At 42.5% G+C, this 26832-nt stretch overlaps 3 protein-coding genes across 3 annotated transcripts; 2 read left to right on the top strand and 1 right to left on the bottom strand.

The window, feature by feature from the left end:
• Positions 1-3804: 3804 nt before the first annotated feature.
• LOC118392091 (dehydrogenase/reductase SDR family member 4-like) lies at positions 3805-7574 on the top strand. Its single transcript, XM_035783727.2, has 9 exons — positions 3805-3904; positions 4945-5087; positions 5385-5562; positions 5735-5836; positions 6207-6277; positions 6347-6398; positions 6503-6637; positions 6799-6854; positions 7153-7574. The coding sequence occupies exons 1-9, from the start codon at positions 3860-3862 to the stop codon at positions 7265-7267; spliced, it is 897 nt and encodes a 298-aa protein (XP_035639620.1). The 5' UTR covers positions 3805-3859; the 3' UTR covers positions 7268-7574.
• A 187-nt stretch (positions 7575-7761) lies between these two features.
• Positions 7762-12419, bottom strand: tinf2 (TERF1 (TRF1)-interacting nuclear factor 2). Its single transcript, XM_035783726.2, has 9 exons — positions 12117-12419; positions 11322-11524; positions 10972-11070; positions 10710-10805; positions 10292-10526; positions 9400-10174; positions 9030-9091; positions 8805-8890; positions 7762-8524 (listed from the first exon to the last, which is right to left on the bottom strand). The coding sequence occupies exons 1-9, from the start codon at positions 12142-12144 to the stop codon at positions 8339-8341; spliced, it is 1770 nt and encodes a 589-aa protein (XP_035639619.1). The 5' UTR covers positions 12145-12419; the 3' UTR covers positions 7762-8338.
• A 6101-nt stretch (positions 12420-18520) lies between these two features.
• LOC118392093 (cell death activator CIDE-B-like) lies at positions 18521-26809 on the top strand. Its single transcript, XM_035783731.1, has 5 exons — positions 18521-18961; positions 22447-22567; positions 22789-22947; positions 25988-26178; positions 26296-26809. The coding sequence occupies exons 1-5, from the start codon at positions 18732-18734 to the stop codon at positions 26429-26431; spliced, it is 837 nt and encodes a 278-aa protein (XP_035639624.1). The 5' UTR covers positions 18521-18731; the 3' UTR covers positions 26432-26809.
• Positions 26810-26832: the final 23 nt, after the last annotated feature.

The raw sequence follows: 26832 nt of genomic DNA on the forward strand, positions 1-26832 counted from the left end.
CATTTCAGGCTATCAAGTTAGAGCAGCTAGCTTGCCTACCTATCTTAGCTGACATGCCTGCTGGCAAGGTTGGTAGACTTTAGAAAAGCAAGCAACCAAAATGTAAACTTATTGTAGTTGGAACCTGTTATAGACCACCAGACCAGTACAAGTTTTATGAATTGTTGAAGACTTGTTCCAACTTTACAGACTTTGGTAAATCAGAGGTTATTGTTACTGGTGATTTTAATACAGATGTGCTCTAATAGGGCCATGCTACTTTTAAAGATCTTAAGAATTTTTGTAATCTGTTTGCTTTTTACCAGTTGATTAATGAGCCCACCAGGGTCTGTCCTTCTACCCAAACCATCATTAACCTTGTGTTGGTGTCGGATAGATCAAGGATATCAAATAGTAGTAGGGTTGTATAAACTATGGGCTCGGTGGTCATTCCATCCTTTTCTGTAGTAGGAAGGTTCAGAAAACAGTTTTGAATTGTCATAACTTAATGAAAATTAGGGCTATGAAGAATTATGGTGCAGATATTTTTGTTCATTGTTTGAGCAAATTGGACTGGTTTGCTGTATTGAAATGCAATGAGGAGGAGAATGCCTGGGGACATTTTAAATTATTGTTTTTACATGCTGTAGATAAGCAGGCTACAGTAAAAAAAAAAAATGTAAAGGTTAGAATTAAGCAAAGAACTGAACCATGGATCAATTATAACATTTTAAAGGCAATTAAGCATAGAAATTAACGCTTTCTGGAGTTTAGGAAAATCAGGGCAGATGATATATTTATAGATAAGAAATTAAGAAATGAGGTCAACAGGATGATACAGAAGGCCAAGAAATAATATTTATTATTTTAATGTCAAAATAGTTGAAAATAGGAACAATCCGAGAAAATTATGAAAGTGTCTGAAGCTGTTAGGTTATAGTAACAGATTAAAAACCAAATGTCACGTTGGTATGAATGATTCGGGAGACAGATGCAGGAATGCGTAATATGGGTTTTTATTTCACCCAAATTACTGTGTGCACGGGGACGAAGTCCAATCAAACACGTAACAAAAACACAGGGTTGAAACCCAAACAAAAGAGCGTGGAGTACGTTGGATAAATAACACACGCGCACGATGATTAACACACCGGACGAGACCTGTAATCATCTGCGCAATCCACAAGGTCACGAAATCCCAGAACACACAGCACAGGTACTCACACGTACCAACGGACATAGTAGCAATAATCAACAAGACCATGGAAACCAAAGGGCACATATATACAAATACTAATCAGTGGGAATAGGGGACAGGTGTGCGTGATGAAAGTTCCGGAGGGATTCGTGACAGTACCCCCCCTAGCAGCGCAATGACACGTGCCTCGAGGACGATCACAGGAACGGAAGGGGTTAAAACAAGGCCTCATACCTTTTAAAGGGTTAATAAATTGTGGTATGACAAACTGTAAAGACCTCTTTGTGTGTGTTAACACCTGTTTTGAGTGTTGTGCCCTAGAGACACTATCAGAAGGCGGAAACCGCCTATGCTCAGAAGGAGTCTGAGCCCCAAGGCTATCTGAGGTTCTGAGAATACCACTGGTTTTCTGAGAACACAAGGCTGCCGCAGGCCTGATGAAAACAGCCACCTGTCAGAAAATGCTTAGACTCCTTCACCCTGTTATGACCCTATACCTGTGATGAAAGGTCAAGTTTTGGTCAAACCCACTTCCGAGCTTTTAATTGCTGACAGGATGGTTGTTGCTGTCAGGGGGAGGTTAGATTTATTAAAATGTTGTTGCCAGGGAAAGTCCTGCAAGGAGGACTGGGGATATACTGTACTATCATATACTGTACTCTGTACCAACTTCTGCCTACAAATGTTATTACTAAAGGAGAATTGTAATACTTAAACAGAGTGTCTGGGTTTCCTTTCTACTACCAATATATATGTTTGATAATTATATAGACCTGATCATCTGTTGAAGAACTTGACCAACAATTTGGCATACTAGCCAGGAGCGAGTGACCACTTCGCTGGACTGACCATTGATCCACGTGCAAGCACTACAAAATTACAAGGTAAGCAGACGCCTGTTATATCTAAAGTCTGTCATTTGCTAGAGCACATTGTGGTTAATGAGTCATTCTGGCAAGTAAGTGGCGCCTCGCTGTTAAATTTATACGAACCTACATTTCTCTGGAATAATTGAACGTTTGAAATTGTTAGACAACCCTTGGGAGGAAGCAGAGACCACCTAGGTGGAAGTAGGTTATACATATACGTTAAATGTTTATGAGACTTGGTGATAGTATTTATTTGTGTTATGACAAAGGAGGGGTGGTAACAAAATACAGCCCTATTTGGTAAAAGACCAAGTCCATATTATGGCAAGAACAGTTCAAATAAGCAAAGAGAAACGACAGTCCATCATTACTTTAAGACATGAAGGTTAGGCAATCTGGAAAAAATCAATAACTTTCAAGGTTTCTTCAAGTGCAGTGACAAAAACCATCAAGCGCTATGATGAAACTGGGTCTCATGAGGACCACCACAGGAAAGGAAGACTCAGAGTTACTTCTGCTGCAGAGAATAAGTTCATTAGAGTTACTAGCCTCAGACATTGCAGCCCAAATAAATGCTTCACGGAGTTCAAGTAACAGACACATCTCAACATCAACTGTTCAGAGGAGACTGTGTGAATTAGGTCTTTATGGTCGAATTGCTTCAAAGAAACCACTACAAAGAACATCAATAATAAGAAGAGAATTGATTGGGCAAGAAACACGAGCAAATGACAATAGACCAGTGGAAATCTGTCCTTTGGTCTGATCTGACCTTTTGTCCAAATTTGAGATTTTTGGTTCCAACTGCCGTGTCTTTGTGTATGCAGAGTAGGTGAACAGATGATCTCTGCATGTGTGGTCCCACCATTAAGCATGGAGGTGTGATGGTGTTGGGGTACTTTGCTGCTAACAGTGTCATTGGTTTATTTTGAATTCAAGGCACACTTAACCAGCATGGGTACCACAGCATCGATACGCCACCCCATCTGGTTTACGCTTAGTGGGACTATCATTTGCCAATTGAGCTGGTTTGCGATGAGTTGGACCTCATATTGAAGGAAAAGCAGCATATGTGGGAACTGCTTCAAGACTGCTAAAAAAGCATTCCAGGTGAAGCTGGTTGAGAGAATGCCAAGAGTGTGGAAAGCTGTCATCAAGGCAAAGCATGGCTACTTTGAAGAATCTCAAATATAAAATATATTTTGATTAACCCTTTTTTGGTTACTACATGATTCTATATGTGTTATTTCATAATTTTGATATCTTCACTATTATTCTACAATGTGGAAAATAGTACAAATAAAGAAAACCCCTTGAATGTGTAGGTGTGTCCAAACTTTTGACTGGTACTGTATATATATAATTGTTTGCATTGAATTTAGCATAATGATTATGGCTTCATATGGCAGGAAAAAGCTGTTTTCGGTGTTAGAAAAATGCAACATTCTCCAACTTCTGGACTGGTGGCCTACCTCCCCTCAGGACCACACCCAAGCCATCCTCACATACTTTATACTTTGTGCCCCCTCAGATTTTTGGGGTGCATGATGCCACTTGGTCAATAGCGATTTAATGTTATTTTTTAATCATCATTGCAAGTATTGGCTAAACAGGAGGAAAACTTCTGGCTATATGACAGCAACTATAAGGATTATATCATCAAACAAAATGCTAATTGTTCTGTCCCCAATGCAATGTGTTGACTGCATATTGCTTGTGCTACTACGGGCAATATCCGTTACAACAGACAGAGAAGGTTGTAGCCTTCACAATATTTTTGGAACGTTAGTTTAAAACGCAGCTGTTCAGAAATATGAGGAAGAGACATGGGATTCATTGGTTGATGGTTCAGAAGAGGGTGAGTAAAGAGATTTCCGAAGAGGGGCGGGGGCGAAAACTCCCTTTTTCGTAACATTAGCCTTTTCCCAATGCTAAACTGCCTGAGTAAGACATCTTCAATTATCCATCGTCGTTGGTGTGGCCCATATGCTGCCGTACAGAGGAAAGTACAGGCGCGAGACCAATTGATGCAGTTAAATGATCGTTGGAACACCCACTATAGGACTTTTATTTTGAAAAAGTGCCGGAAACGCTGTATCTCTCGTCTTTAAACTCGTGTTTTCGTCACTGTATTGAACGGACTCATCAACAGAGGTAGATTACTTTTTTATTTTTTATATATAAACCAACATTATGCCCAAACGTTGATTATTGGCTTTTCATGTTGCTCTTGTTGAAGGGCATCTCTTTGCATTTTGAATTCAGCACAAACTATAGGCTACTGTAGTCGCGTGCTTGCACAATTCAACTTTCACCTACTTTCATCTCTTCAAGCTCGTCGACTGCTTGACAACTACAATAAGGAAGAACATAAATTCAGTTTAAACACATCTGTTTCCTCCATCATGGATAAAGCAATGCAATAACTAAGGTAGCCGATTAAATCAAATCAAATGTATTTATTATAGCCCTTCGAACATCAGCTGATATCTCAAAGTCCTGTACAGAAAACCAGCCTAAAACCCCAAACAGCAAGCAATGCAGGTGTTGAAGCACGTTGGCCAGGAAAAACTCCCTAGAAAGGCCAGAACCTAGGAAGAACCCTAGAGAGGAACCAGGCTATGAGGGGTATGGCCCAGAGTTTTAAAACTCAACTCCAGGATTTATGATGGAGTTGAGCGGTGCCTAGTGTTTTTATCAAAAACTCCTGATTTCAGCACTCAAAGAATAGGCTGCAATTACACAAGTCGCCGCTCAACTCCATCGTAAATCGTGGAGTTGAGTGTAGTCTGCTATTACTAAGGGAGCTTGTAAGTAAGACGTCCAGTTGTGTTTTTGCACCCTGAATATGTGAGCCTACTGTATGTGTGTGCATTGAGAAATATTATTTATTTCCAGGTAATGCTGCGGTGTCTTGTTAGCAGGTGCCTTTTGACCAATCCCTTCGCAGGTCAGACAAGAAAGCTGTCAGGAGGCAGTCTTGCTGGGTCTCAAAGCAGTCTTGCAGGGAAGGTTGCCATAGTCACTGCCTCCACAGATGGGTAAGTAATGGCTGTACCAGCTGTTTTGCTGGGGTTATATTTCATTTGTTTATAGTGAATTGCTCTCCTGCTCTATGTTCCTTATAGTGATTTCTGACCACTTGACCTGACCTGGAAATTATATCTGGACAATTAGTTAGCCTATATTGTGTAACTAGGGTCTCTAAGGTATATCTACAGTATAGGGCCCAGAGATTTCCCTGGTTAGGTCATCCTGGCAGAAAAACTCTGGGCCCTACTGTCATGCAAAATATACATATTTCTTCTACTGACTGGGACTTGTGGCATCTCTTCCAGAATCGGTTTGGCTGCAGCCCAGGCTCTGGGGCAGAGAGGGGCTCACGTCGTGGTGAGTAGCAGACGGCAATCAAACGTCGGCAAGGCCGTGGCACTACTGCAGAGTGAGAAGATACAAGTGACCGGGACGACTTGCAACGTTGGGAATAGTGAAGACAGAGCTAGACTTGTTAACATGGTAAAGAAAACCTCCATACAGTTTGGTCCCATTCTAACGGTTGCATCCAGAGTAAACATCAATTGATCATTCTGGCTTGGCCTTATACAGGTCGATTTAATACATGATCACAGGCATCAGTCATAAGCCCAAACTGAATTTCAGTGTTATTATTTTCTGTTTTGATGTTTAGACAGTGGAACAGTGTGGTGGTGTGGACATCTTCGTTTCGAACGCTGCAGTCAACCCTTTCTTTGGGAACATTATGGACTCGACCGAAGCAGTCTGGGATAAGGTGTGTGCCTGGCATCCCTATTATCTAGGTCAGTGTTTTTTCATCTAGTTCCTGGCTCACGTCGTGGTGAGTAGCAGGCGCCAGTCAAACGTCGACAAGGCCGTGGCACTACTGCAGAGTTGATGATTTGAACCAGGTTTGTAGTGCTAAGGCAAACACGAAAATGTGAACCCCTTTGTGTTCCCAGGACCAGGATTAAGAAGCACTCATTTAATTAACCAAACACAAAATGCATCAAATAACCATACATTTAGGAAGATATAGTTTCACTTAGTCTGAGAAGGATGATAGCATATGAGAAAAGTGGTATTTGTCCAAAAAAAAGAGTGTTGCGACATCAGCTGATTTTTATATTGTGCACTTCACACAGATCCTGGATGTGAATGTAAAGTCGGCCTTTCTTATGACCCAACTGGTGGTGCCGCATATGGAGAAGAGGGGGTAAGAGAGAGAACGAGGAATAGAAAGTTAGGAAAGTGTTTTGTGAGCTATAACATATCTGTTTTCCAGGGGTGGGAGTGTTGTGTTTGTGTCCTCTGTCGCTGGGTACCAGCCTATGCAGGTAAGTTCTTCTGATTTGACCTCTAAATTCCACTTGGTTTGATCATTAGATCAATTTGCATTGTTATGGAGAATTCTTACATTCTTTGACCTCCCCACCACCAGGCACTGGGCCCTTACAGCGTGAGTAAGACAGCTCTGTTGGGACTAACCAGAGCCCTGGCCCCTGAACTGGCCCAGAGCCACATCCGGGTCAACTGTGTGGCCCCTGGTGTCATTAAGACCCCCTTCAGCCAAGCAGTGAGGACCCCCTCCCTTTCTATTCTGTTATATTTACCTGTGTACCCTTTTCACTTCACCTACCCTCCTTACCCTCACTGCTCTTCCTGTCACACCTTTATCCTTTGTTTCCCTCTGTAATTCATACAGAGAAGGGAGTTTTGACGATTCTGTGTTCTCAGTTGTGGCAGGACGAAGACGTTGTGGACAAGTTCAAGAAGCAGCTTAGCATTAAAAGGTTGCCTTCAACTTCATACTTGGTTGTATCATTTAGGGTACATTCTTACCCTCAAGTGTTACTGTTTTTGTGATGTGTGGCCACAAGTGCCTCATTGTGACTGAATTGGAAGAAGTTGTGTGACATGGTCTGTGTTTGATTATTGATTTATTTTAGTGGCGTACACCATGAAGTAATCTGACACTATTCATCAAGTACAAAATGAAATGCATAATCGTAGCATGTACAACTACCACCTTGTCACATAAGGTTATTTCATACAACAAAAAATACATCCATTCTTGTAATATTCTCCCAGGTTTGGAAAGCCAGAGGAGATCGGTGGAGTAATCGCCTTCCTGTGCTCTAAGGACGCGTCTTACATCACTGGAGAGACAATCACTGTGACTGGAGGGATGAGCTGCAGACTGTGAGGCTGATTGACTGGAAAGTGTTAATAGAATCTGGCAACACTGACTCAACAGAAACAATGCTTTTGTAATATAATGGACTGTAAGACAGGAAGATTCACTATACATTTCAGTCATTTCTTTCTCTCAAAATCAAATGCCAGGAAGCGATGGGGAAGTGGACAGTCACCACCACTGATATTCTTTCTGGGTATGTTTTCCAGCGGGCACTATACAGTGCAGTCAGTTAACAAATAAATGGCATGTTTTTTTGCTAAGCTTTTAAAGCTCCGTCACCGCACATTGTAAGCATTTTAGCTCACAAGCAGCGTCCAAACTCAGGCCAGTTTATACCTATATTGCCTTAAAAAGGACTACTCCTATTCATTAATAGAACATGGTAATTAGTGAAACCAAGAGAAGTGTGTATAAAAGACAGCCAAAACAGTTTAATACTTTGTAGTTTACACAGTAATAAAGACATTGAATGTGAAAAAAGTATTACTTTACTACTTGGCAGATGCTTAATTTACATTTAATTCATGACAATCTTTAATGACATAGCTTAAAAAGTTATGAAAAGATACAAAAGTACACATTAAAACCCCACTCATTTACAGAGAATTGACAATACTCGATTGAAAAATACATTAAAAATATTTTCTCCAAGTTGTTATCACAACCAGGCATCAGAATCTGAAGATATTGAGCTGAAATAACCAGTTGAACTCTTGACAATTACTTAAATTGTCAGCCAATATGAGAAAGCTCTTGCCTCAGTTATCACAGCCATCAACGTCTGAAGATAGAAGTATGACCCCTAAAAGAAAATGTGTTGGGACATCTGAACGCTTGACAATGACAGCACACAGGCAGTAAGTATTGGTGACATGGGTTAATCCTCTTGATTTCAAAATAAAAAAGTCACTGGTTTTTAAATAATGCTTATTGCAAAGTGAATCAGATACAAAGAATCCTAAAACTGCCAATCATTCACAACCATGGTTGTGTTCAGTTGGCCAAACTGTTAGAAAAATGTTTTTGCAGTAAGAAACATGTTCCTATTGGAAAAGTTCAGATGGTACCCTTCCTGTTTCAAAATTCATATTTTGCTCCCCATGGATGGTGAAAGGATTTTGCCGTACGTCTGTGAATTATTGAGTGTGTCATCTGTGTCCGTTGCCGGGAAACAGCAGGTCGGGCCAGGCTGGGCTTCCAGAACTCCCTGAGGGTGGGTACATAGGTGTCGTGCTTGGTCCTATAGTAGCGCTTCCTAAACAGCTAGAAGAGACAGTGCACATTAGAAAGACAAGGTAGCAGTCCATTCTATTATCCCACAATGTGAAATTTGTTTGTGGTCATTTTAAAAAGACATGCCAAACATGATAGCAGCAGTAGGGTCTCAGTAAGGAGGAAACATTTTGAAACAGAAATAGAACCATTACTTTTTTTTGTGGTCTTCTGATGCAAAATGTTTTGTTACGATGTAACCTGAACATGAGGGGGGAACTAAAGGTGCATCTCAATATTCTAAAGTAACTTCAACAGGATCAATTCTTACCCTGCCTTTGAAATTCTTTGTCGCCTCATCCTCTGAATCTCCTATGACGTCATCATTGTCACTGGTTACTGGTGAGGTCAGTATTTCTAGATGGAAAAACATAACAAATTTAAGAGTGTTACTAGGTTACCATTGCACTGTAAACTAATTCATAAACAGTACAATGAGTTCATTCTCACAGAAATGATCAAACATGTATGATCTTTTAGGGGGTGGGGAGATTACCTGTGCTTCTAATTTGAGGCAGAGGAATGGAGGGAGAGCTAACTGAAGGAAGCAAACAGTTCCTGAAAAATGGGAGGTGTAACAATGAGTAAATGTCATACATTTCTGTTCGTATTGATAATCTTTTTACAATATAAATCGTTATGGCTCTAGTTTTAAGTATTAGTACTAGTAGTATTTTACTAGTTTAGTTGCCAGATCTGTTTGTGCTTTAATCAATTCCACAATTGTTGGTCGTCATTCCATGTATGAAATGACAATGAACAACAGCGGAGTTGGCTAAAGAAACCACAGCCAGATCTGGCAACCAGGCTAGCATAAAAAAAAAGTAGTCTTGGTTGTTTAATTAATCAGCACCAGACTCTCTTACTCTTTGTCAGCTGATGCTGGAAGCACCACATCTAGGGTCAACGAGCTGTCATTCAACTTCCGTTGCTGGGTCGAAGGAAGCCGACGCACAGTTATCGTCAGCCTCTTGTTCTGTCCCCATGGAGATCTACCTGCTGTTGGTGTCTCGTTGCTGCAGGAAGGACTGTGAGGTTGTGACCTCACATGTGCAATGATGTCTGTGAAAGTCAGTCGGGGGATGAGCACTCTGGGTTGGTTAAGCAGACAGGATGTGATGTAAGAGCAGAGGTGCTGGTCTTCTGGAACCTTGAGGCCTGCAATCCCCAACTGATCCAAACAGTCCCTTCGAAGGTCCCTCTCAGTCTCTTCATCTGTATCACTCGTCAAATCCTCTTCCCTCCTCCTCTTCCTCCTCCTCCCTCTTCTCACGACTATCACCTCCTCGTCCTCTTCAGATTCCACCTCAGTATATTTTGACTTTGCCGTTGACTCTGCTTTCTTCTCCACTTCTCCTGAATCCGATTGGATAGTAACGTCTTCCTTGCAAGTTCTTGGCCTGTTATTGGCTGAAGCCATGACTGGCAGGTCTTCGTTGCAAATCCCACCTATCACAGGCGTGATGGGCGATGACCTGTTTTGTGTCTGTCTGTGATTGGTCAATGGGGTTAAAGACTGAGGGTTTGGGGTGGAAACAAAGGCAGGCTTAGATCCTGATTGTTCGCTTTGCTGAGGTCTTCCAGAGGGAGGGAGAGATAGGGATGAGAGGATGGAGTCGCCCATACAGGGAGGAAGAGAAGCTGAAAGGAGATAGACTGAGGAGGTTAGCTGATACATTAAACACCTAACCAGGTGTTGTGAGATATGGCTGGTGACGCCAACGTAGTCGGCCTGGAACGCGCCCCATGTAGACCCACCTGCCAAATCCAGGTGACCCAGGCAGATCTGGTGCTGGAGCAAGGTCCTCAGGAGCTGTGGTTGGGAGGCAGCCTTCGCACACTCCTCTAGGACAGGAGGGGCAGCAGTGAGCCAGGACACCGTCTGAGCCAGGTTAGGCACGGGGAGAAGTTGGTTCAGTCTGAGCAGGAACTCCCACAGCAGTTTCTCCAGTTCCTGGTCAAACTGAGGGCCATACTCTGAAGGAAACTCCTCCTGAAGGGAAGACGAGAGAAGAGTGAGGTGGGGAGAGAGAAAGGGACAAACGAGAGAGCGTGAGAAAAAAAGAGGGGGAGAGAAAGAGGGAGACAAACAGAGTGAGAGGGGGGCAGTTCCTAATTTGATGGTTTCTCAATAAAAGCTGTTCATTTAAACATTGATTGGAGGTGGCAGTTTCACCATGTAGAACAGTGCTCTCTCTGTGGGGTCTCTCAGGAGGACTTCCACCAGGCCATGCAAGTTGGTGACTGCGGTCTCAATTCTCACATCCTTCTTCTGCAACATAGGCATGCAAAAACATAACTTACAGCAAACATACTGTATTTCTCACAAAATGATTGGGGAAAATGTGTTAAAAAGGTGATAAAGGCTCATTCAAATACCACACTTGTGGTACAGAGAATTGCTGACTTAGAGGGGTCAGTATTTGACTGTCACTCACCAGTGCAGAGGAAGGAGTGAGGGCACGGATCCTGTCCAGCTGGGGAAGGATAACCGCTGGATCTGGTGGGTCCAGGCCATGACACACTTCTAAGATCAACTATAAAACAACCAGAGCCGTGAAAATTAGGGACTAAACAGATAGACAACAGCTCATACAGTGGAAGCACATACTGTATACATACAAGGTTGTATTCATTAGGACACACCACAGTAAAAGAAAACAAAATTGAGTCTCTTATTGGACAAGTTGAGATAGTCCCACCATGTTTGTTTGTTTTCTCCTGTTAGGTGCCAAATTAATACAACCCTTTTTCACTACAACATAACTGTCCCAAAAGTCTCACCCACCCGTGCTCTCAGCCCCAGAGCCAGCTTGGCCTGGTGTCTAGATGTGAGCAAGCCAGGGACTGTCTCACAGGTCGACGTCACAAACTCCTCCAGCATCCCATAATGCATCACATCGCGTTCCTTTATCACCTTCCACATGGCGGCAGAGACCAACCGGAGAGGAGGGGCTAGGAGGCGTAAGGAAGATAAGGGGAGGGAGATGTCTGAGGGGAAAAGAGAGGAATGAGTGAATGGCTGTTCTTTAAGTAATTCCTTGATTACTGAGCAGAACTTCTTATTTTAGTTAAAATGTGTTTGATATGATATCAATGGCTCATTGTTACAATTGTTTATTGGAATTACAATTCCACTCAAACATCATATTACTGACAACTTCCTACCAGAGTAACCACACGAATATCAATACAAACTATATCGGGCAAAATGATACAAATGTAAGTAAGTAGTTGTTAGTAACCATTTACTACGTTAGCCAAGCTAACGTTGATGACACCAGAATTTATTGACTGGGTTGTAAAACTGTCTGGCAACTGTCAATGTCACTGATTTTACACTGACTCGCGGTCTTGTTTTACGAGACTAATTACTACTGGTATAAGAGATGGTTGAACAAGCTAGTATGCGAACCAGCGTAGGGTTTGGATTGTTCTGAACTGATTAAAGTAATTTAGCCCGCCACGGCAGTTCGTAAAGACATGGCATAACTGTCAATGGTTGCTAACTACTGCTACTAGTTCACTAGTGTCAATGCAAAGAGAAAACAGTTAGAAACCAAATATAATCAAAGGTAATTACCCATTTCAGATAACTTCTTAGTTGCCATATCGTCCAGTCCGAATTTAGTCCAAGTTAGCTCCAAAGTGCTTATTCTGAGATTGCTGGATATTGTTAACGACGAGGTTACAATAGTGACTAACTAGCTATACAAACTGAAAATATGCAACTCTTGAAGTTCTGTATCTACTACACTGACTTTGAAAGTTTGGACATTTTAAGAAGAAAAACAATCTGTGTTCTTTTATATCTCAATCACCATGTCTTCTCCCGCCTTGCCCAGGTTACTTTCCTTTCAGGATGTGACGTAATGTGATGGCTCTCGCAGTTGTAATGCCGCGTTCAAAACAACTGGGAACTTAATTCCATTTAAATTGAAGGGGATTTATTGGCATGGTAAACATATGTTTACATTGCCATAACAAGTGAAATAGAGAATAAACTAAAGTGAAATGAACAATAACAAATTAACAGTAAACATTACACTCACAAAAGTTCCAAAATAATAAAGACATTTCAAACGTCATATGTCTGTATACAGTGTTGTAATTATGTGCAAATAATTCAAGTGCAAAAGGGAAAATAAATAAACATAAATATAGTTTGTATTTACAATGGTGTTTGTTCTTTAACTGTGATTGCACATTGTGGTATTTCACACAATAGATATTGGAGTTTATCAAAATTGGAATTTCTTTCAAATTCTTTGTGGGTCTGTAAAATCTGAGGGAAATATTTGTCTCTAATTTGGTCATATATTTGGCAGGAGGTTAGGAAGTGCAGCTCAGTTTCCACCTCATTTTGTGGGCAGTGTGCACATATAGCCTGTCTTCTCTTCTCTCTTCAGATAACTTCTTAGTTGCCATATCGTCCCGTCCGAATTTAGGTAACGTTAGCAAGATTTCTATACTTACCTAGGATAGCTAAGCAAGGCTATACTCACTGAGTCTGTACAGAGTCAAAGATTTCCATAATTTTTGGTCAGTCACAGTGGTCAGGTATTCTGCCACTGTGTATGTTTAGGGCCAAATAGCATTCTAGTTTGCTCTGTTTTTTGTTGTTGTAAATTCTTTCCAATGTGTCAAGTAATTATCTTTTTAGTTTCTCATGATTTGGTTGGGTCTAATTGTGTTGCTGTCCTGGGGCTCTGTGGGGTCTGTTTGTGTTTGTGAACAGAGCCCCAGGACCAGCTTGCTTAGGGGACCCTTCTCCAGGTTCATCTGTCTGTAGGTGATAGCTTTGTTATGGAAGGTTTGGTAATCGCTTAATTTTAGGTGGTTATAGAATTTAACATCTGCCTAATTCTGCTCTTCATGCATTATTTGGTGTTTTACGTTGTACACCGAGGGTATTTTTGCAGAATTTTCCATGCAGAGTCTCAATTTGGTGTTTGTCCCATTTTGTGAATTATTGGTTGGTGAGCAGACCCCAGACCTCATAACCACAAAGCGCAATGGGTTCTATAACTGATTCAAGTATTTTTAGCCAGATCCTAATTGGCATGTCAAATTTAGTTTTTTAATGCATAGAACGCCCTTCTTGCCTTGTCTCTCAGATCGTTCACAGCTTTGTGGAAGTTACCTGTGGCGCTGATGTTTAGGCCGAAGTATGTATAGTTTTTTGTGTGTTTTAGGGCAACGGTGTCTAGATGGAATTTATATTAGTGGTCCTGGCAACTGGACATTTTTTGGAACACCATTATTTTTGTCTTACTGAGATTTACTGTCAGGGCCCAGGTCTGACAGAATCTGTGCAGAAGATCTAGGTGATGCTGTAGGCCCTCCTGAATGGGGTACAGAAGCACCAGATAATCAGCAAACAGTAGACATTTGACTTCAGATTCGAGTTGGGTGAGGCCGGGTGCTGCAGACTATTCTAATCAAATCAAATCAAATTTCATTTGTCACATGTGCTGAATACAAAAGGTTAACCAATAATACAGTTTTAAGAAAAACAAGTGTTAAGTAAAAAATATAAATAACAAATAATTAAAGACCAGCGGGAAAATAACAGTACCGAGGCTATATACAGGGGGTTCCGGTACAGAGTCAATGTGCGGGGGCACAAGTTAGTCGAGGTAATTGAGGTAATATGTACATGTAGGTAGAGTTAAAGTGACTGTGCATAGATAATAACCAGAGAGTAGCAGCAGTGTAAAATAGAGGGTGGGGGGACAATGCAAATAGTCTGGGTAGCCATTTGATTAGCATGGCTTGGGGTAGAAAATGTTAGATTCTATGGATTCTTCAATTACATTGAGCTGATTTCCTTCTTTTTCCAAAGTGCATTTCTGTATTGTTTTAGTGATTCACCATAGTGAAGGCGTAGGCTCAGGTTTTCTGGTTCTATGTTTTTGGTTGGATAGGTTTCTCAATTTCTTTCTTAGGTTTTTGTACTCTTCATCAAACCATTTGTCATTGTTGTTAATTTTCTTAGGTTGTCTGCTTGAAATGTTTAGATTTGTTAGGGAAGCCGAGAGGTCAAATATACCGTTTAGGTTTTCTACAGCTAAGTTTACACCTTCACTATTACAGTGGAACGTTTTGTCCAGGAAGTTGTCTAAAAGGGATTGAATTTGTTGTTGCCTAATTGTTTTGTGGTATATTTCCACACTATTTTCCTTCCAGCTATAGCATTTATTAATATTGTTCTATTCCTTTTGATTTGGTGCCTCATGATTGTTCAAGTAGTGTGTTATTTTGCTGTGATCTGATAGGGGTGTCAGTGGACTGACTGAACGCTCTAAGATACTCTGGGTTGAGGTCAATGATAAAGTAGTCTACAGTGCTACTGCCAAGAGATGAGCTATAGGTGTACCTACCGTAGGAGTCCCCTCGAAGCCTACCAATGACTATGTACATACCCAGCGTCCGACAGAGCTGCAGGAGTTGTGACTCGTTTTTGTTGGTTATGTTGTCGTAGTTGTGTCTATGGGGGCATATGGAGGAGGGAATGCTGTCACCTCTAGGTAGGTGTTTGTCCCCCTTTGTGGTGAGGGTGTTGGGATCTTGTCCAGTTCTGGCATTTAGGTCGACACAGTACATGTCCCCGAGCCTGGAAATTGTTGATCTCCCCCTCTAGGATGGAGAAGCTGTCATCGTTAAAGTATGGGGATTCTATTGGGGGGATATAGGTAACACACAAGGACATTTCTCTGTTGAGATCATTTCCTTATTCATTTCTAGCCAGATGTAACATTTTCCTGTTTTGACTAATTCAATAGAGCGGGTTAGGGCTGCTCTATACAACATTTGCATACCCCCTGAGTCTCTTCCCTGTTTCACACCTGGTAGTTTGGTGAATGGGACTACCAGCTCTCTGTAACCTAGAGGGCAACCAGTGAGTCTGTCTCCTTTATACCATGTTTCTTGTAGGATGACAATGTCTGTATTTCCAATTTATTTGATGAAGTCTGGGTTCCTGCTCTTTAGGCCAAAAGCAGATGACCTCACACCTTGTATATTGCAGGATGAGATAGTAAAAGCTTTATTCCATAGTGTCTAGTGTTGTTTTGTGTGGTTTAGGCCCGGACCATCACAGTAGGTGTGATCAGAGCATGTTGAGCATCTGATACATACTTCTTAGGTCACAGGATGGGGCTTGGGTGGGTGTAATAGTGTGGGTTGGAAATGTTGCTCTGCTCACGGCCTGGGCATATGTCCTGCTGTCATGTTGAGGTCCTTGCCGCAGGGGGGCATGGGGTGGGCAGAAGGGGCATAGGTCTGATATGGGGGGCCTACATAGGGTGTGGCCGCAGGGGTGGGTGGCATGGGGTGGGCAGAAGTTGCATAGGTCTGATATGGGGAAGGCCAGGGTGTGGCCAGGGTTTGCTTGGGGTGGTCTTAGCTGGTTGGGGTGTGGCTGGTGATGCTGTGGCCTGGCTGTAGCTCCTCTTGGCATGGGTTTTCTCGGTGCAGGTTCTTCTGGAGGGGGTCTTTCAGGACTGGGAGGGTATCTCGCTGGTCTGGGTGTAGAGTCCGTTGTTCTGTTGCTCCTGTCTAAGGTGCTGGGGTTACGGTTGAGGATGACGTCCTACCGGGTCCTGGCAAACGTTGGGATTGCTGCCTTGTAGAGGTGGACCTGGTCGTAAAGGCTTTTCAATTCCAGGGTGGAGTGGTGGGCCAGGTAGACATTACGTTTTGAGGCACAGTCTCGCAAAATGCTTGCATTCACCCACTGTATGGTGGCAAAGTGAAAGTATTTGTGGTATCAGGGTGGAGACAACCACTTGTGCGTTGGGGAAAGTGGAAGAAGCTTTTTCAATCACTCCCTTGAGTGCTGTCATTTGTGCCCATGTGAATCTTGATGTGGCTGGGGGACCCTGGTGTCTCTTCTGACAACAGCTCCAGGGCATGCCTAGTGTTTGGGCACCAGAGTTTAGCCACTTTGTGTTGTCCTTCAGATCCATGTTTGCCTCTAAGTTCTCCCACCTCAGTCCGTAGAGCAGCCAGATCTACGGACTGGGGGGTTGTTGTAGGCTTGTTCTGTCTGGATTGTGTGGACTAGCTCTCTGAGCTCCACCATGTCTCTCTCCAGCTCTGTGAATGTATCCCTCTCAATGATGGAGGAGCAGTGCAGTTGTGGGACCTGGGTGTGTTCAGTGCTGGGGGGGACTATCCTCATACTCAGGATGGGGGAGTCGTCACAGTGTGAGAGCTTTTCCTGGGCCAATACCTTCTCTCTTTACATTGGGGTAGTTCTAATTAGCACTGTGCCATGACAGGGGATGGTTTGTGTGAAAATTGCTTACATTCCCCTCTTTGTAGCAGTCAGCAAATAGTGTCTCTGGATTGTCTTTGATGAGGTTTTTTTTGTAGTTATTCCTTGCAGGGTTATTTTTAATATCCATGGGGTACTGTATTGATCTCTGGACAGGGATAAGCCATTGGGGCTTCTAAAGCCTCTGCGTTTGGGTGGGGGGCTGTGAAACACTACTGCTATTGTTGGGAACTCTGAAAAATAAGTCAAATATTGACGTCAAAAAATCATCAGGTCAAATCATGACGCAAAGTCAGAGTCTTAGAAAGAGGCCCGAGTTTCCGAGTTGGATAACTAACAGTTCAAATCCATTGCCCCTGTAGGAGCTCGTTTATTTTCCGAGTTCACAGTTGTTTTCAACACACTGGGGTCGAAAACCAGAGATTTCCGAGTTCACAGTTGTTTTGAAAGCGGTAAAAATAACATTATCACGCAATCAATGACCCCGAAGAATCGTTTGATCAGTGGTAGGCTTGATTACCAACAACGACGAGACGGCCTACAGGGAGGAGGTGAGGGCCCTCGGAGTGTGATGTCAGGAAAATAACCTCACACTCAACGTCAACAAAACAAAGGAGATGATCGTGGACTTCAGGAAACAGCAGAGGGAGCAACCCCCCTACCCACATCGACGGGACAGTAGTGGATAGGGTAGTCATTTTTAAGTTCCTCGGCTTACACATCACGGACAAACTGAATTGGTCCACCCACACAGACAGCGTGGTGAAGAAGGCGCAGCAGCGCCTCTTCAACCTCAGGAGGCTGAAGAAATGAAGAAATGCGGCTTGTCACCAAAAGCACTCACATTTACAGATGCACAATCGAGAGCATCCTGCCGGGCTGTATCACCGCCTGGTACGGCAACTGCTCCGCCCACAACCGTAAGGCTCTCCAGAGGGTAGTGAGGTCTGCACAACGCATCACCGGGGGCAAACTACCTGCCCTCCAGGACACCTACACCACCCGATGTCACAGAAAGGCCATAAAGATCATCAAGGACAACAACCACCCGAGCCACTGCCTGTTCACCCCACTATCATCCAGAAGGCGAGGTCAGTACAGGTGCATCAAAGCAGGGACAGAGAGACTAAAAAACAGCTTATATCTCAAGGCTATCAGACTGTTAAACAGCCACCACTAACATTGAGTGGCTGATGCCAACACACTGACTCAACTCCAGCCACTTTAATAATGCCACTTAATATAATGTTTACATACCCTACATTACTCATCTCATACGTCTATACTCTACTCGATACCTTCTACTGCATCTTGCCTATGCCGTTCTGTACCATCAATCATTCATATATTTTCATGTACATATTCTTCATCCCTTTACACTTGTGTGTGTGTATAAGGTAGTTGTTGTGAAATTGTTAGGTTAGATTACTCGTTGGTTATTACTGCATTGTCGGAACGAGAAGCACAAGCATTTCGCTACACTCGCATTAACATCGGCTAACCATGTGTATGTGAAAAATCTAATTTGATTTGATCAAGACGTTTTTCAAACCGTGTGCTACCGAAAAAGAGATCCCACTGATTTCTTCGATTCCAAGTTGGTTTCAAACACCGATCTCTAGTTGATATCTGCACTAAGATTTGATTGATATTATGGAGAAAAAAAACGTATATGAACGCTGATTTTCATTGCTGATCAACAGGTGTCCCTGATCTGCATTGTGTTAATGAACCGTTTCTCGGCAGTTTGTTGAAGCTCCAAAAGGCTTCAGAAAGCCACCGTTTCACATGCCTAGTGACGTATGCTCTTCATTAGTATTATAGTAACTTCACTGAAAGGGTAGAAAACTGCTTAAATGTAAAACGTTTTACAAATATGGAATTGAATGCCATGGCACAGTAAATGATATATGGTCAATGTTATCATCTCTCTCACGCACGCACACAGAGAGACAACTTTGCCCTATGCGTCTGTATCTGATTCATCGTCATAGGTCACTCACGGCAAAGTCCATCCAAAAGAAATTGGTGAGTCAGACACGCAGAAATCGAGAGGCCACAGCACTGACACAACAACAGGAGGAAAAACATAAAAAGAGAGAGGAAGATAAAAAGTGGGATATGGAGACGACGGCATCACTAATAAAGTAAGTACAGTTGCTTCCTCCTAATTTACCACATTTTGGGTTGCAACAGCTCATTCTCAGAGTATTTACGATAGAAAATATCTCTTTGGGTTTTCACTTGTTCAATCAGTTATATTTTGAGATTCTGATTTGGTAAGCACGCTATTGTATACTATATCACTCACCGTTGGCTACTTGTTTAGGTGTGGGTTGTTGAAGGGCCAGGGTAGGGGTCATCAACTATAATGAACAAAAATATTTTTTATTTAACCAGTTAAACTAGTTGAGAACACGTAATCATTTACAACTGCGAACTGGCCAAGATAAAGCAAATCAGTGCGACACAAACAGAGTTACACGTCGAATAAACAAGCGTAGTCAATAACACAATAGAAAAAAGAAAGTCTATATACAGTGTGTGCAAATGGCGTGCCGCAGTGTTTCGAGATACCGTTCCGATTTACGTTCCATGAACAAACATATAAACACAACATGCAAAAATGTCAAAGATTTTACGGAGTTGAAGTTCATATGAGGAAATCAGTCAATTGAAAAATGTATCAGGCCCTAATCTATGGATTTCACATGACTGGAAATACAGATTCATCTGTTGGTCAAAGATACCTTACAAAAAATGGGCCTTACAATGCACCTCAGGATCTCGTCACGTTATTTCTGTGTATTCAAATTGTAGCTAATATGCCTGCCCATGCCACAACCCCACCTCTATCATGGGGCACTGTTCACAACGTTGACAACAGCAAACCGTTCACCCACATGTCTCCATATATGTAGTCTGCTGTTGTGAGACCAGTTGGTAGTAATGTCAAATTCTCTAAAACAACATTGAAGGTGGCTTATGGTAGAGAACTGAACATTAAATTATCTGGCAACAGCTTTGGTGGACATTCCTGCAGTCAGCATGCCAATTGCAAGCTCCCTCTAATTTGAGACATCTGTAGCATTGTGTTGTGACAAAACTGCACACATTTTAGAGTGGCCTTGCACCTGTGTAATGATCATGCTGTTTAATCAGCATCTTGATATGCCACACCTGTCAGGTGGATGGCTTGGCAAAGGAGAAATGCTCACTAACAGGGATGTAAACAAATTTGTGCACTATTAGAGAGAAATAAGCTTTTTGTGCATATGGAACATCTCTGGAATATTTTATTTAAGCTCATGCAACATGGGACCAACGGTTTACATGTTGCGTTTATATTTGTGTTCAGTGCAGATTCAGCCGTGGGCCAATTTGTTCTGGTGCAGGTGGTTGGGGGGCCGGGACATAATACAAAATGTAGACTGCAAATTGAACCCAAGAAGCCTAAAGTTATATATTTGACTATAACATAATCATTTCAAACCTTGATTACATTTGGGAACATTGTCCTGCGTAGGATGCTGGCTTTCGGATAGGTTGTTAAAATGGGTGTGCCCTGATTGCCTGTGGTCATTCAAATTCCCATAACTCTTGTAAGAGTAGGGTTTGTTCACCCTGTTTTAATGGCTAATTTCCCAACTTGGCCAAATTCCATCATGGCCACCTAATCATCCCCCTCATTCCTAATCCTATCACTCCTCACCTCTCCACGTGATAGCTGATGTGTTTGGTGAGAGTTCTGGTACAAAAATAGTCTCTGTGCATCACTGAGGTTGATGCTGCACATTGATGAGGAGTAGGGGGAAACTCACCTCCTCCTCATCATGTAAATACTTTGAGTACCTCAGTTGATAGAAAAGTGCTATATAAATCCAATTAATTATTGTTATTTGTATGCAATCACATACAGTATGTATCTATTATGCAATACTTGGGAACAGATTTCCCAAAAAATCACTTGGAGCTGATTTCCTTGTGTTTTAACAGTTTTTATGGCCAACAACGGAAAAATAAATAATTAAATATGATTTTTTTTCTTTTTCGGGCAACCAGTTGGGGAACCCTGGCCTAGGGAGTTGGCAAAAAGGCACAGTGACAACAAACCACTGGAACATTTATATAATTGGGGCTTCTAATTGGAGTTGGACTTATTTCCACACTTTGTCTCACAGACACTGTATTGTCTCTACTACCACATTCATAGACGCTAACTGCTGTAGCGCCTATTGACGATAGTGTGTTCTGACCGGGTGAGTTTAGCCAAATGCCTCAACGCTTGCTGTAAACATTATCACACGTCACTTGTGGTACTGTTTTGGAGACATACGGAAGTATCTATCATGTCAGCGAGAAATGTTTTTCAAAAAACAAAAGTTTAAATTACTGCACACCTTTTTTATAGGGTTTAGTGCTCACAGCCATATCTCCATGTTACAGCGCCTGTGTAGTAGAAGTGTATTTTTTTCGGATGGAAGCACCCATAGCTGTATGGATCTGTGCAAAACTGCTACCGTTACTGCATATTTTATTTATTTGAAGGGTTCTTTATCGCTGATGAGAGGCATATGTTTCGAAACCCGTATCGCAAGCGATGATTATTGACTTTTTCTAAACTTTAAAACACAGCGACTGGATTGTAGTTCACACGAGCCAGGCGCGGGCGTAGCTAATCGCTTAAACCTGTAGGGAGAAGGCAGAATACCTCCTAGAGTTTTCGAGCGCTACACTACATGACCAAAAGTATTTGGACACCTGCTTGTCGAACATCTCATTACGAAATCATGGGCATTAATATGGAGTTGGTCCCCCTTTGCTGCTATAAGAGCCTCCACTCTTCTGGGAAGGCTTTCCACTAGATGTTGGAAAATTGCTACGGGGACTTCATTCCATTCAGCTACGAGCATTAGTGAGGTCGGGCCCTGATGTTGGGCGATTAGGCCTGGCTCGTAGTCAGCGTTCCAATTCATCCCAAAGGTATTCATTGGGGTTGAGATCAGGGCTTTGTGTACTTCCACACCGATCTCGACAAACCATTTTTGTATGGACCTGCTTTGTGCCGGGGCATTGTCATGCTGAAACAGGAAAGGGCCACCCCCAAACTGTTGCCACAAAATTGGAAGCACAGAATCTTCTAGAATTCCATTGTATGCTGTAGTGTTAAGATTTCCCTTCATTAGAACTAAGGGGCTTAACCCGAACCATGAAAAACAGCCCAAGACCATTATTCCTCCTCCACCAAACTTTACAGTTGGCACTATGCATTGAGGCAGGTAGCATCCTCCGAACCCAGATTCGTCCGTCGGACTGCCAGATGGCGACGTGGTTAATCACTGGAAGAGAATGCGTTTCCACTGCTCCAAAGTACAATGGTGTCGAGCTTTACACCACTCCAGCCAACGCTTGGCATTGTGATCTTAGGCTTGTGTGTAGCTGCTCGGCCATTCTATTACTCTTACTATCTCTCAGTGAAATATCAAGCCTTCCCTGAGATCTGGTTGCGTGACAATGACCGTAGGTGTTGATAAAACCGCATAAACAGATCAGGGACCAGGCAAGGCACATTCTACATTAAGCTGGCTGTGTCTGGTCTTGTGAACATCTTCTTACTCCTCTTCCTCCACAGGTCTGTGACCAGGCGGGTGTGGTCGGCCCCTGCCCATCAGAGACCATTCAGGGTGTGTTCCCATGACAGGGGCACAAGGAAGGGCATCACAGCAGGAACTCTGGAGGAGCTGAGAGAGAGGGTGAGAGAGATGGACATGAGGGAATAAATAAAGAAAAAAAGGGTTTCCTGTTGTTATAAGGCCATGAGTGACCATGTGACCTGAACAGGAAAAGCTCTACTGTAGTTGTATAAGGACAGGTCTGGGATCTGAAGCACTTGCAAGAGAAGAATGTATTGTGCCTTCAAAATACACTGTGACTGTATGTCCTCTGACTATATCTACCTTTGTTGCTACCACAGGTGTGCCAGGCTAAGATGCTGTGTTTGTCCAGTCTGGCTGTGGTGCTGGTGTGTGAGGAGGATGGGACAGTGGTGGACTCTGAAGACTTACTGATGTCTTTGCCAGACAATACAGTCCTCATGGCCCTGGAACCTGGACAGACATGGAAAACTCCTCCGGTAGGGATGTCCTGATCTACACTACCGGTCAAAAGTTTTAGAACAACTACTCATTCAAGGGTTTTTCTTTATTTGTACTATTTTCTACATTGTAGAATAACAGTGAAGACATCAAAACTATGAAATAACACATGGAATCATGTAGTAACCAAAAAACGTGTTAAACAAATCAAAATATATTTTATATTTGAGATTCTTCAAACATCCACCCTTTTCCTTGATGACAGCTTTGCACACTCTTGCCATTCTCTTAACCAGCTTCACCTGGAATGCTTTTTCAACAGTCTTGAAGGAATTCCCACATATGCTGAGCACTTGTTGGCTGCTTTTCCTATACTATGCGGTCCGACTCATCCCAAACCATCTCAATTCGGTTGAGGTCGAGGGATTGTGGAGGTCACGTCATCCGATGCAGCACTCCATCACTCTCCTTCTTGGTCAAATAGTCCTTACACAGCCGAGAGGTGTGTTTTGGGTCATTGTCCTGTTGAAAAACAAATGATAGTCCCACTAAGCCCAAACCAAATGGGATGGCGTATCGCTGCATAATGCTGTGGCAGCCATGCTGGTTAAGTGTGCCTTGAATTATAAATAAATCACAGACAGTGTCACCAGCAAAGCACCCACACACCATCACACCTCCTCCTCCATGCTTCACGGTGGGAAATACACATGCGGAGATCATCCGTTCACCCACACAGTGTCTCACAAAGACACTGCGGTTGGAACAAAAAATCTCAAATTTGGACGCCAAACTAAAGGACCATATTCCACCGGTCTAATGTCCATTGCTTGTGTTTCTTGGCCCAAGCAAGTCTCTTATTATTGGTGTCCTTTAGTAGTGGTTTCTATTCAGCAATTGGATCATGAATGCCTGATTCACACAGTCTCCTCTGAACAGTTGATGTTGAGATGTATCTGTTACTTGAACTATTTGGGTTGCAGTATCTGAGGCTGGTAACTCAAATGAATTTATCCTCTGCAGCAGAGGTAACTCTGGGTCTTCCATTCCTTTGGCGGTCGTCATGAGATCTAGTTTCATTATAGCGCTTGATTGTTTTTGTGACTGCACCTGAAGAAACTTTAAAAGTTCTTGACATATTCCCTATTTACTGACCTTCATGTCTTAAAGTAATGATGGACTGTCGTTCCCCTTTGCTTATTTGAGCTGGTTGAGAGAAAGCTTTGCACACTTTTGGCAGTCATCAAGGCAAAGTGTGGCTATTTGAAGAATCTCAAATACAAAATATATTTGGATTTGTTTAACTTTTTTGGTTACTACATGATTCCATATGTGTTATTTCATAGTTTTGATGTCTTCACTCCTACTTTACAAAGTAGAACATCGTAAAAATGAAGGAAAACCCTTGAATGAGTAGGTGTCCTAAAACTTTTGACTGGTAGTATAGGTATCTCAACTTGAATGTGTTTTGTTAGCACAATATGTCCATGTGTGCACACCCTTGTCAGACGATTAAAGATAAGTAGGGTTCTGAGTTTTTCTCTCCCACACGACCCGATCAGGAAAATCTTAAAGGCCCAGAGTTTTTCCTGGTTAATAATGTATAATATATGCCATTTAGCAGACACTTTTATCCAAAGCGACGCAGTCATGGCAGTCATGCGTGCATACATTTGACCTATGGGTGGCCCCAGCGTGAAACAAGCAGTAGCAGTGCATGGCTAAAATCACTGGGGAAGCCAAGCCAGAAAAAAAGCCATATAACAACCCACGTGTTGTGATAATTGCGTTGTTTGTTCTATAACCTGCTAGTTCATATGCCTTGCGACCGTGATATATAGGCCTAAGGCCGAGACAATACGAATACACAGTGGCAGAATAAATTAAACCACACCTTTTTGTTTCATCACAAAACCAGAGAGCAACCTCTGTCCGGTGAAGTCCACAAAGCATATTACATGTAACAAACAGTTAGGTGACCTACTGTTTGACCTTGCATGGTCAAGTAAGTTTATGTTTCCAACATTTTCAGACTACTAAATATCTATTGATTGAGAACCGCGGAGAGTTACCACCATTCTAGCACCATTTCAATTTCTACATCAAATCATGCTTAGTCTAATACAGTGACAACTGAATTTATTTTGCTTACGCTGATTGGACTATGTGGCTATCCATGGTTCTGATTTCTGTGTATCTGTGTGTGTGTTCGTGCAAGTAGAAAAAACATGTTGACCCACCCTACTTGTTGAGAAAGGCCAATGCCATCCTCTTTCATGTTGACGAAATGGTCCATGTCATACAGTACACGCTTGTATTTTTTGTTTTCCTAAGCTACCTTGCTAAAATGCTTGCTGGCTAACCTAACTTCCTTTCATGGGCATTGTTAGCTATTTAACGTTAGCCTTCTACATCTAGCTACATATTGAACTTACATCCTCTCAGGCCAGGGGCCCATTGTATAAATTTATGGTTGGATCAGAATCGCCATTATAATCATTGGCCAGTATGGAGAATTAAGTAAAACCACAAGTCCAAATCCCTGTCTTCATCCATGGCAAATTTAGGAAAGGGACAATTTTAGATAGTTAGCCTCTGGTGGACAACAACACAATGAGATGCAACAATTAAAGTTGTTTTTGTCAGTGACGTATTGCTCTCGATGTGATTGGAGTGAAGCCAAATCCAAACTGGCTTCCCAAAACATTTCTTTTGTGTGTGCCAGGACCATTCACAGTTGCGTTCACTCGGTTTAGCTCAATGCTGATTGACTATTTTTTTTTTTTTATCAAGGGAGGCCAAACGCTAGCTGGCATCCCTTGCATTCAGTGCTACGGGTGGCAACAATCTTATACTCTTTTTGACATGACAGCATCAGATAGATGGCCTACACATATAGACACAGAGGGGCGCTGTGAGCTCAAAACCAACAATGCTACCGTCTCTTCTGGAGTAGGGTGTTGATCTTGGGTCAGCTTTGCATTTCTCCCACTAACCTGATCCTAGATCTGTACTTAGGGGAAACTTCACCCTGGAGCGTCTCTCCCTCTCACACCATATCCTATGCTAAACCTACAGGGTACAACGCTCTCTAAAGCCCAAGACCCCAACCAGCCGCGGACAGGAAAGGATATAGCCTGTGTGACCTTTGACCTGTACCGGCAGAACCCCAAGGACGTGTTTGGCTCCCTGAACGTAAAGGGCACCTTCTCAGGCCGGTACTCCGTCAGCGCCGACTTCAAATGTCTGGGGCCCAAGAAAGTCCTCAGGTGAGTAGAGTAGAGTAGAGTAGAGTGGAACGGGATGGGAGGAAGTCTTGTCCCTGGTGGAATGGGTCTGTAACAATGGTAATTTATAATACTCTCTCTTTCCCCCTTCTCTCTCAGAGAGGCCCTCCGCGTGGCCTCCACTCTCCTCCAGGCAGCAGGTCACATGTTGATCACCTCAGCTAATCTGATCAAGCGGCTCATCGAGGGAGCAGAGTTCTGGCAGCCCCAGAGGGCGGAGTTTGCAGAGTACTGAAACTGAGACAGTTGAGGCTGTAATTAAGGCTAGAATTGAGTATGTACAGGTCCAATCTTAACACGAGCTCAAGTTAGGACATGGCCCTATAATGTATTACTCTAGGATCAATGGAGAAGAGATTCAATGTTTATTAAAGCTGAACACAACAACCACACTTGTAGTAATACCAATTGCTGCAGCGCAACATTCCTATTTGTCTGTTGAATTTGAAATACTGTACCATGTATATGATCGCGTGATGCAAGGTTGTGATGAAGCTATGTGTAGAAAGACAATTACTCAAAAGGGTGTGTTGTAAAATAGGATGTATCTATTTCTATAAATCTTGGGAATTTCCCATGAAAGTAAGGAATTGAATAAAAAATAAAAAAAAGAGTAGGCATACATTTGTTACTTTC

Source organism: Oncorhynchus keta, chromosome 13 (assembly GCF_023373465.1).
Source record: "Oncorhynchus keta strain PuntledgeMale-10-30-2019 chromosome 13, Oket_V2, whole genome shotgun sequence".
Classification (NCBI taxonomy): Eukaryota; Metazoa; Chordata; class Actinopteri; order Salmoniformes; family Salmonidae; genus Oncorhynchus; species Oncorhynchus keta.

Coding starts and splice junctions, on each gene's coding strand:
- tinf2 (XM_035783726.2), bottom strand. CDS start 12,144: ATGGCAACTAAGAAGTTATCTGAAATGG. Junction 9,092..9,399: donor CCAGCATCAGCTGACAAAGA/GTAAGAGAGTCT, acceptor CCCATTTTTCAG/GAACTGTTTGCTTCCTTCAG. Junction 8,891..9,029: donor GCCTCAAATTAGAAGCACAG/GTAATCTCCCCA, acceptor TTTTCCATCTAG/AAATACTGACCTCACCAGTA.
- LOC118392091 (XM_035783727.2), top strand. CDS start 3,860: ATGAGGAAGAGACATGGGATTCATTGGTTGATGGTTCAGAAGAGG. Junction 5,563..5,734: donor GAGCTAGACTTGTTAACATG/GTAAAGAAAACC, acceptor TTTGATGTTTAG/ACAGTGGAACAGTGTGGTGG. Junction 6,855..7,152: donor AAGCAGCTTAGCATTAAAAG/GTTGCCTTCAAC, acceptor ATATTCTCCCAG/GTTTGGAAAGCCAGAGGAGA.
- LOC118392093 (XM_035783731.1), top strand. CDS start 18,732: ATGTTATCATCTCTCTCACGCACGCACACAGAGAGACAACTTTGCCCT. Junction 18,962..22,446: donor ACGACGGCATCACTAATAAA/GTAAGTACAGTT, acceptor CTTCCTCCACAG/GTCTGTGACCAGGCGGGTGT. Junction 26,179..26,295: donor GGGCCCAAGAAAGTCCTCAG/GTGAGTAGAGTA, acceptor CTTCTCTCTCAG/AGAGGCCCTCCGCGTGGCCT.